A 10,722-nucleotide genomic window follows, 5' to 3' on the forward strand; every position below is an offset into this window, starting at 1 on the left:
ACCAGATCGAGATCCAGTCCTGCAAGCTAAATTGTAGAGGAGGCCATAACAAATTAAACAAACAGACCGTCTACAAGAACCTGACCTGACTCCATGTACAGAGCAAAGGTTTGGGCCCAAACTCCTAACTATTATATCTTGCCAACCGACACTCGCAGAAGACCAAGAGAGCACAGGGATCAAGTGTAACAACCATGGAGAGCTAGTCATTGCCCACATGGCCTGGGCTAAAGAACAATCTGCAACCATAGGAAGGGCAGGGGCAAAAACCTATATCAAAGAGATGGCCAAGTAACTAATAAATGAAATAAAGAAAATAGGAAGGTAAGAGTCTTTTTCGGTTGTAGGATGTGCCATTAGTTGAAAGCTCTGGATTATCCTTATATTTGTGTTGCATATGAATCTGTATTTAAAATATTGTCTTATAAGATAATTTATAGGTTATATAAGTTAAAAGAATTGAAACGATACTAGTAGATTTAGAAGATCAGTAGATGGATTCACCGGGTTGGAAAGGAGTTCTTCAACTACAACCTGCAGCGAGCAAGAGGCCTTCTCTATAAATTTTTGGTTAGGAGAAATGCTGCTTATAAATAGCTAAAGCATGGATGAACTGATGAGTGGGAACAAGTAAAAGCCTGTCTAGGGTCAGGTATGGATGATAGACAACAACAACGCCAGTTCCGAACTGCAGTTTCCTTTCCAAGTCGGTATCTGCAAGAACTGAGAATTACTAAGGCAAAGAAAGCCTAAGGTCTAGAGAGTTCAATTATAGAGTAAAAAAGGTTGAAAAGTTTTAGCCACAGAAGGAACTGCCACGACGCAAAATAGGACCGCGTTCTAAGCCATATTATTACAATTTCTGGAGAGCCACCAACAAATAGTTCAAATTAGAATTGTGGGAAACCAAAACAGAACAGTGGAGACGAAAGAGTAAAACGGAGGGAGTGATAATTATCCAAACGCAAAGCAGCAAGATGTGTCTCTCCGCTAAGCCATATAATTCCAATTTCTGGAGAACCAACACATCCAAATATATCCTGCGGCCCAGACTTCCTAAATATATCCTGCAACTGATACACGCAGAAGACCAGCACAGGGATCAAGAGTACAAACAACAAAAAGATCCAGAGAGAGAGAGATAGACCGCAAACCAAATGATTTAACAGATTCCGACTCACAACCAGCATGGTTTGGGCTCAATCTGCAACCACCAAAGGGAGGGTAGAAAGAAAAACATAAATTAAAGACATAAACAAGTAGCTACATGAAATAAAAAATAAGAGGTGGGTTAAAATAGTCTTTTTCATTGTAGGATGTTCCATTAGTTTGATTCTCCTTTGTTGAGCCTTTGCAGATCTGTATTCAAAATATTTCCTGGTAAGATAATTTTAAAGGTTATCTAAGTTATGATGACTTGAGGAAATAGTAGATTTAGAAGAACTGCAAACAGATTCAACTCAGCACCAGGTTGGACTTGAGTTCATCAACTACGACCTGCAACGAGGAAGATACCTTTCTATAAGTTAAGAGGAAAACTAGGCTCAGCTAAAGCATGCATCAAATGCTGAGGTGAAGGGTAAGTAAGAGGTAAAGGGTAAGTAAGGCTGTCTCGGCCGCGAAGGTCAGATAGACAACACTGGTTTCAATTTTCGCTTCCAAGCCAGCATCTGCAAGAGCTAAGAATTACCAACCAAGGCAAAGAAACAAATGTCTAGAAAGTTCAATTATCAAGGGAGGACAAAAGGTCAGATATGTTGGGCCACAGAAAGAACCGCCATGCTGAGGAAACATAGGATCACCCGCTAAGCCGTATAATTCCAATTTCTGGAGAACCAGCAACAAATCTAAATCAAAATTGTTGGACAACTAATTGAGCTGAGAAGAAATTAAGCACAGAGTAATGATCATCCAAACGCAGGTCAGCAAGAAGATAGGTCACTCCCGCTAAGCCATATAATCCCAATTTCTGGACAACCAGCAACAGATCCAAATCAGAACTGTGGGGGGGCTAAAGTTGAATTGTGGAGAATGAATTAAATAGAGGGGTTCATAATCATCCAAACACTGATCAACAAGAAGATAGGTTGCTCCTGCTAAACCTTATTAAGCCCAATTTCTGGAAAACCACAAACGAATTCAGAACTGCCAAGGACTAATTGTACTGCGCAAACCAAATAAATTGAATTGGGATGAAATTCATTATCCAACTGCAGATCACAAGTTTCAGGTTGGCAAGAGATCCTAAGCTTCATTATCCAATCAATCAAAACGACAAACAGAAACCAAACCTCCACCCTATGATTCATCTGTGCAGAAATACTACACTCCTGCATCTGCTGCAAGCAAAGGAGCACAAACACACACCAAAAGTGCGATCAGCTGCTACAATAAGAATCCACCAGGACCTCTAATCCACCTCATATTAGCTGATGATGCGTGATGAGAACCAGAAGACCACACCAGCGATAGCCATTTAAATCTGACCTGCTCAAATCCCCTTCAACATACAACACCAAAGGGATCTCCACATTCCAGATCCAATCCTGCAACCAATGTGTGGAGGAACACAACTAAACCAAACAAACCGTTGATAGAACACTGACCTGACTCACTGTACAGAGATTTGCCCATAAGCACAAACTTCCTAAATATGGCCTGCAGTCGACAGGATAAGAGTACAGATAACGAATTGAAACGCATAGAGATAGATTGCAAACCAAACGATTTTAACAGATTTCGACTCACTACCAGCACTCTCTGGGCTAAAATAAATCTGCAATCACAGGGGCAGAAGCAAAAAAGCCTAAATCAAAGGCATGAAGAAGTAGCTACGTGATATAAAAAAAGAGGAGGCAAGAGTTAAAAATGGAGGAGTCTCTTTTTTGTTTGTAGGATTTGCCAAGTTTGAAGCTCCATTCGTGCACCTTTGAGATAAATCTGAATTCAAAATATTGCCTAGTGAGAAGATCTTAAAGGTTATCTAAGTAATGATGAATTGATTAGAAAAAACTGCAAACAGATTCAACTCAGCATCAGGTTGGACTTTGCATTCGTCAAACCTGCAACGAGCACGATACGCCTCTGTAAATTATTGGAAAACTAGAATCAACTAAAGTATGCTTCAAACGAGGAGGTAAAAGTTGTAAGGAAGTTTGGGCTGAGAAGGTCAGGTAGACAGCACCGATTCCAATTATATCCCTTCCAAGATGGTTTCTGCAAGAGCTGAGAATGACAAACTAAGGCAGAGAAACTTGTCTGGTGTGTTCTAATTATATTATTGATGAGTAAGAAAATGTTGAGCCACAGAAGAACCGCCGTGCCGAGGGAAAACTGGGCCACCCGCTAAGCCGTGTGATTCCAACATCTGAAGTACCAGCAACAAATCCAAAATCCGAATCAGAATTGTGCCAACACTAACTGAACTGTGGAGAAAGGAAATAAACAGAGAGTAATGATTATCCAAACACAGGGCATGAAAGATGACAAGTCGCTCCCGCTAAGCCGTATAATCCCAATTTCTGGACAATCATCAACAGATCTAAATCAGAACCGACTAAAACTGAGCCGTGTAGATGAAGGAATTAAACAGAGGGGGTAATATAATAATCATCCAAACACAGGTCAAGATAGGCCGCTCCACCCTATGCCTTGTAATCCAATATCTGGAGAAGCACCAACAGATTGAAATCAGAATTGCCGTTGACTACTGGGGGAAAACAAGAAACTAAACTGGGAGGGATTTAATTATTATCCAAACTCAGATCACCGGCTCCAGGTTGGTAAGAGGTCGAAAGCATCATCACCCGAGAAGATTTGACCATATCAGAATAACCGCTGAACCGTAACCAGTCAATCAAAATAACGATGTACAGAAATCAAACTTCACATATCAGAACTCGTTATATGCAAGAATCCACGAGGGCCTCGAATTAATCCACCTCGTTCTAACGGATGATTAAATCTGAAATCACGGGCGAACGCAGGTGACAGGAACCAAGCAACCGATCTGAGCGAGCACGTACGGGAAACTGACCTTGCCTCGGCCTCCAGCTCCACAATTTAGAGCTCCAATTCCGAAAACCAGGCTCGACGATCCTGCAACCAACGCGCGCGGATGCGAATACGAATACGAGGAACACAGGATCCGCAGTTGCAAACAGAAGCGGACACACAAAACAGATTCAGAGATAGAATCGCAAACCAAACGGAGGCCACAAGTGGATGAATCCCCCGATCGATCGCTTCCCGAGCTCGCACGGAGGCGGAGGACACGGGCCGGATTCGAATGCCCTGCGAGCACAGCAAGGCAACGGCGACGACGAGTGAATGAACTCAAATCAGACGCGATTCGAAGCGAGGGACGAGAGAAAGGAAGGGGAAACAGTCGCGCAAACGCGAGGAGGCGAGAGCGGGGGCGCGGCCCGTCACGAACGAGAAAGGTCGGAGGAGGGACGGGACCGGAGCGCGGGGAGGAGAGGGCGCACCTGGGCGCGTTTTATAGCCGCCGCGGAGGCGGTGGGGGAGGGGGAGGCGGCCTGGCGCCAACCGGTTCCTTTCCTTACCGGACACGGCTTCGCCGCGCTGGCGGACGGGTGGGCGCTGGGCGGTGGAAATCAAAAGGTTTGGCTCGGGTGGGTGGGAGGACGGCAGGTAGAGGTAGGTCGGCAAAGCCACGCGACGCGCGTCCGTCTCGGGTTGGGTTGGGGCGTGGGACGCACCGAACGGACCGGGAAATTTCTAGGTTGCTCGGGTCGCGACGGGCCATGCGATGTGATGCCCTGTGTGTGGCGAGGTTGCCGTTGATCGCTGACCGTGTCCGCGAGGGACCGCGAGCCACGACGAACGCGTGGATGAGAACGTGGAACAGGCGGTGCGGTGGCCGGTGGGCGATTCTTGTCCCAGTCCTAGACGTGGTCCGCGGAATCAGCTGCCGCGTTTACGCGTTCGATGTGCTCACAAATTATTTTATTTAATAATTTAATAATTTTTGCAGGTGCACATCTCATGATCCTTATCGTCAGACTTAAGTTCACATGCGCAAGCGTGACCCTTTTATATTTGTTTGCGTCCACTCATTCAACTTTTCTTTCTAGTACATAATAATGAGTAACGCAGCATTCTAATTTTCCACCAAAGTATTAGCATTCTTCGTCCTTGCAAGCAGTTCATCTATAGCCTGGGCAATATTTAGTTAATCCTGATCATTGTTTTTAAGGCGTCCTGCCTTAGACGCTTAGGCGATAAGGCGCCCTGGCAGCGCCTTACAAATATGCCCGTCTTAGGCGCTTAGGCGTCTTTGCCAATAAAGGAAAACACGTAGTAAGTAGGCTTGCTTTTTCGTAGCCTAGGCGCTAAGGCGGGTGGTGCTCGCCTTAGGTCGCCTTGCCGCCTTAAAAACAATGATCCTGATAATGGCACTGTATAATACAACTTTTTTTTCTACTGGCTATACAACACATTTAATTCAACAGACCTCTATTATTTGTCATTCCATTTTTTTCCTTTGTTGAGGGTATAACCTGTGCTACAATGACTACCAAAGGTTAACTGGTTTTAATATTTCTGGGATAAGCAGCACTGCAGCAGGAACCCTTGACTGAGCTGGCTGAAAGATGTCAAATGTTGACGATGCTAGTGATCTCCTGGATGCCATAGGGGCTCATGAACTGAGATATTATTCTTGACCATCGTCGCTCGATAGCTGGTCGAATTATCGTTCACTGATCTCAGTTGAGATTCCAGATTACATTGGCCACGTGATCGCTCGGCCTTCTGAAGAGTGTTAATAGCACTAGGACTGTATGTACATCTGAAATATCTCAGAGCTATTACAGGACCCATGCCAACTCCACTGATTAGCTGAAACATTGATATCATATCGTCGTGAGAAACGTGTGTGCAATTATAAACCAAGCAAAACAACATGACAGCAATACTTACCAGTTACCAGCATTGTTATCCAGTATGGCGGCTGTCTACAAAGGCGGTACATGATAGTGTACATCCCAGCAGTTGGTATGGTGCTGAACTGCTGATACAGAAATTTATGATGTAGTAGAAAGCAGCAAAGTTTCCCCATATAGCCAGAAACTGCAGAAAAGTGAAAGGACTGCAAAATGGAAAGATGCGTTAGAACAAGTATAGTCTACAATGCATAAGTTGTTATAAGCATTATGATTCAAGATCTTTGCTTTCTAACTTCATCTCTAATGTCACAACAGACAGATGCCTGCAACCAAATACTTCATGAGAGAGCAACCATTGACGACACCTCCATCTCACTTTTTTCATTGGCATAAGCATTAATGGTGATTAAGAAAATAACAATTGCCTGAAACTAACCAAGAAAAGAAGAACCTCTCATCAGCCACGTCAAAATCTGTGCATTATTACAAATTGGTTGGTTCAGTCTCCTCTCCATGACCTTTCTATTTTAATAAGACTTCCCTTGCCCCCTCACCACAACCCGCACCAACCCATCCGCGTAATAGCAGCAAGAAACAAAGAATTATGAAAAAATGTAGTTCGTGAATTAACTTCAGTCCACCGCAAGAATGCCCGCTGTTACTAGCTTTCAGAGCACCTTCCATTAGTCACTAATAATGTGCAGATAACAGAGGCCATTCACTAGAAATACAATGTACCCACATTTCGTACGAGTGAAGGAACGCGAGTAAATAACAAGTAAATAATGTAGTTCATAGATTTAAAAAAAAAACAAGTTGACAGTAACTACTTACTGAGTTTAAGAACTCATAATTCTAGTGAAATGCATGAAAATTATTTCATGTTTTTTGCAACTGTCATTTGCAGATTAGAAGCATCGCATGGTGCGCCAAAGATGTACTCACATGATATAATGATCGACCAAACCAACCAGCAAAAGTACTTGGATTAAAAGCCTGCAAAATATGCACATACTGTATTAGTGAAGGCAACAAAACTTGATTCCAAAAAATTACAGATAATTTATTGCATATACCAAGTTACTAACAGAATATATAGAACATATGGATGCTGTCAACAACAAATGAAAGGAGATATAATCTACCTTCCAGCCTGGCAGTAAAGTAAAATTTCTGGGTTCTGTGCCACTGTCTTTTCAGATAAATCCTTGTCCAGAGCAGTAGTTAGAACAGGAATGCTTGCATAGAAGACATTATAAGCCATCCAACTAACTGAATTGAATAAACTTGTTCGGCAATAACTGAAACAAAAGAAAAACTGCATGCATACAATATGAGAATGCTGACAAGAGCAACTAGTATCCAGTATGCTTAAATGAAATATGAGAAAGATATTACATATAAGATCTGAAGGTGAAATAAGGACTTGTGACTTTGTTTGTGACTTAAGAGTATCTGAATAAAGCAAATTGACAATGACTTGTAGAATGAATACTGCGAAAGGAAGGCAGTACGGTTGTGCGAGTATCGTCCATGGACAAGAATAAGCCTTTTCAAGAACCGGAAGTCTGCCAAGAAGGAAAAGCAGAAATCAAAAACCATCAGAATTTCAGTGCATTTCAGTGTTTCAACCATTATGTAATCAAATTATGAGACCAACAGTTGAGCAATTTCATAAAACACAAAAAATTATCTAGGTAACATATAATCAAACTCTTGCCCACAACTTCAGTTGTATTTTGAACATTTCAGGGGAAAAGTTACACTGTTGTTCACATCAACACAGCTTGGGATATACTTTTGGCTAGCTAAATCTTCTATGAGCTCCGTTTACATGAGAAACATCTCAAGACATTAGAACGATGGCCCAGTGACATTTTAAGGAGAAAGCATACAAAACTCAGCAAGTGGTTAGTGTTGCATAATTTACTACCACGGTTAGTATTGCACTATTGCATATGATTTAATGAGACTTAGCAACAATGAGCTGGAAGCCTGAAATGATAGGCATCAATGCAGCGGCTTGAAGACTTGGGAGTAGGGCGACACGACAGCCTCCTGCACCATCTTCCTTGGGTCGCCTGGATCGGGCCCCCACCTCACCTCGCTCATGTTGGGCGTCTCGACGAACATCATGGTGAACTCGCCCACCTTCTCCATTCGTCCTCGCTTCCCGGCGCGCAAGAACAGGTTGTTGCCTCTATGGTACGAGAAGATGCCACTCGTGAGCCGCACGATGTCCCCAGACTCGAAGGCATCGCACTCGGTGCCCCACAGAAGGAAATGCACCGCTGCCGTCTCGTCAGCCACTAGTGACGGGCATGTCTCCTCCCTGCCGTGCGCGTTTGCGTGGGCCGGGCGTGGCGCCTTGTCAACCACGATGAACGTCGTGTTCACTGTGTTAGTCGCTGCCGGGACGAGGTCCTTGAGCTTCACCTCCATCCTCCTGCCACCTATGGTTTCTTTGGCCTGCAACAGATTTGTTGATAACCAGAGTAAGTGTGCATGAACTAGCTACATTTGCATTACAAAAGTACGACCTCGCTGCATCTAGTCCATGCTCAGTGTTCATGACGAAACAGCGTTCAGCCTGTACTGGCCAATTGAACGAACACCTTGTGGTCGTCTAAGGAAAATCTCTAGATCAGTGTCCAGGCAATAGAACCAAACACGTGCTTGCCTTTATGCCGCCGCCTGAGTTAACCCTCGCTCTTCGCCATTTCTCCCCACCGGGGCCTCTGCTCCGCCTTATGTTTGGCTTGGTGCGATCCAATCATGTTGATTGCGGCAGGATCGGTACCCATTTTGTCCGGCCTTGTTGGGTCCATCTCCATCAGACGAACCACATCACCCTTCCACCCCATACTCTAGCCCGAGACACGACATCTCCCCCTGCTCCATCCCTAAGCAATTCCATCCACCACTACCAACTCACCTACTTAGTTTTGTAGATCAAGTGCACAGACTAAAGGTAGCTCAGTCAACTTCTACAACAGCCGCTAGACTTGGAAAGGAAAAACGGGAACTTGAAAATCATGGTTCCAAAATTGTAAAACAAAATTTAATGATCTACCATACCCAATAGAACTATCTTGCAGCAGGCAATTAAAGCACCTTACCCAGACAATCAAATGCTATTTTTTTTTCTTTTCCTGGTAGAACAATTCTAACCAGGGTAATTTTCATGTTAACAATAGAAGTACAAATGTGTTGTAAATTTCTCCTCGAATTTGAACAGATGAATCAATGTCATTGAAAGGAGTAGGGCATGTCTGTAACTCTATAAAAAAGACAACATGATGCACTGCCTAATAAATGCACCTCAAAGATTGCTAGAAGCCCTGTTTGAAAATTACAGAACAGATTAATACAATGAGTGAGAAACATGATTAATTAATTATCAGAAGACGACATTCCTTAGACATCGCAGAACAGTTTAGCAATAATAAGAATGGTGCAGCCCACATTCTGTTCTCAGCTAGATGCCAAATTCAGTCAGCCTAATACAAAGGTGGAAGCTCCTTCTAGTTCCTCTAGTATACAACAGAAAGAAACATTGCATTCTTGGTGGGTGCTAGTGTGTAATGTGGGTGCTAATGTTCTCATGGGGATATAGACTTGAATATTTAATTAAACCAAGCATCAAAACTTAAAAAGTAAAACATATTCTCCGGTGAGACATGTGAAATGAAGCAGCATCTCCGAGTGCAACTCTAGCCTACAAACACTATAACAGTAACACATAATCTGAAATTCTCTCTGAAAGAACTATATATAATCTGAAGAATCATACAGCAGCGAATAATGACAGGCTGCAACCACTTATTATATCTGTATGTGTAGTACTAAGCACCACAATATGGCTGACCAAGTATGTTCAATATGCGATACCGAATCAAGTGCTATCCTGGCTTTAGTTGCAAGCAGCTTCAGCCCTGCACCTTCTATGCAGTGCATGTTTCGGTTTCCAATCAAAAGCTACTGAAGAACTATCAGCGGCGGACCTAGGATACCCTATCCCACATCTGTTTCCTATGTAATCCGTGTGATGTTCTTCAGAACCAGATACTAACTACAACAGTGTTAAACAGTTGGTGTTAAATCCAGTGAGGAGATAGGTCACCCCACGACCCCACCCCAGTGGCAAAAGCAGCATCTCTGGGCTCTGGCCAAAGACTGCAAGGAAGGCTCCGGACAACAGGGGCCGGGGCGGAGGAGGGGAGAGGCGGAGGGAGGTGCCGGTGCCGGGGCGGAGGAAGGGGCCAGCCAGGCTGAGGGCTCCATCACCAGAGAAGAAGGTAGAGGAGATGCAGATCTTACCGGAGAGAAGGCGGCAGCCGGCAGTCGTCGTCTCCACTCGTCGCCCGCGCCGCCGCCTTCGCTTCCCTGTTTCCTCCCTCGGTAGCGCCTCGCCTTTTTTTTTAAGGAAAAGTAGCGCCTCGCGTGGACCCTGGAGCTTGCCTGCGATTCACATCTGCGGGCTAGGCCTGGCCTGCGATCGCGTCGCCCGCAGCGCATTGCTCACAGCCTCGCAATAATAGGCCGGCCCATGAGCGCAGTTTTTTTTCACACATGGTTTTTTCCTACGTCGATTTTTGTTACCTATGTCGGTTTTATAATTAAAATATTGCGAAATTAAAAATAATGTTCGTGATTCAAAAATCAAATGCAAAAAATGTTCATGAATTCAAAAATTTTGTGCAGATTACAAAAAATATTCACGAACTCAAAAATGATCATGAGTTCAAAAAATTGACAAATTCGAAAAATATTGTGAATGCAAAATTTGTTCGTCGATTTGAAAAATGTTCAC

The 10,722-nt window shown here is 43.7% G+C and overlaps 1 protein-coding gene across 4 annotated transcripts; it reads right to left on the bottom strand.

The window, feature by feature from the left end:
- Positions 1 to 5,332: 5,332 nt before the first annotated feature.
- Positions 5,333 to 10,348, bottom strand: LOC123182468 (SOSS complex subunit B homolog). 4 transcript variants are annotated; one of them, XR_006492175.1, is made up of 6 exons: positions 10,230 to 10,320; positions 7,308 to 7,477; positions 7,055 to 7,227; positions 6,855 to 6,905; positions 5,944 to 6,112; positions 5,333 to 5,862 (listed from the first exon to the last, which is right to left on the bottom strand). XR_006492175.1 is itself a non-coding variant. In XM_044595035.1 (2 exons), the coding sequence occupies exon 2, from the start codon at positions 8,349 to 8,351 to the stop codon at positions 7,920 to 7,922; it is 432 nt and encodes a 143-aa protein (XP_044450970.1). In that variant the 5' UTR covers positions 8,352 to 8,378; positions 10,230 to 10,348; the 3' UTR covers positions 7,501 to 7,919. The 4 variants fall into 4 exon arrangements, 1 of the variants encoding a protein (XP_044450970.1); XR_006492176.1 differs by lacking the exon at positions 10,230 to 10,320 and adding an exon at positions 8,013 to 8,240; XR_006492174.1 differs by having other exon boundaries at positions 7,055 to 7,477.
- Between the last annotated feature and the right edge of the window lie 374 nt (positions 10,349 to 10,722).

Source organism: Triticum aestivum, chromosome 1D (assembly GCF_018294505.1).
Source record: "Triticum aestivum cultivar Chinese Spring chromosome 1D, IWGSC CS RefSeq v2.1, whole genome shotgun sequence".
Classification (NCBI taxonomy): domain Eukaryota; kingdom Viridiplantae; phylum Streptophyta; class Magnoliopsida; order Poales; family Poaceae; genus Triticum; species Triticum aestivum.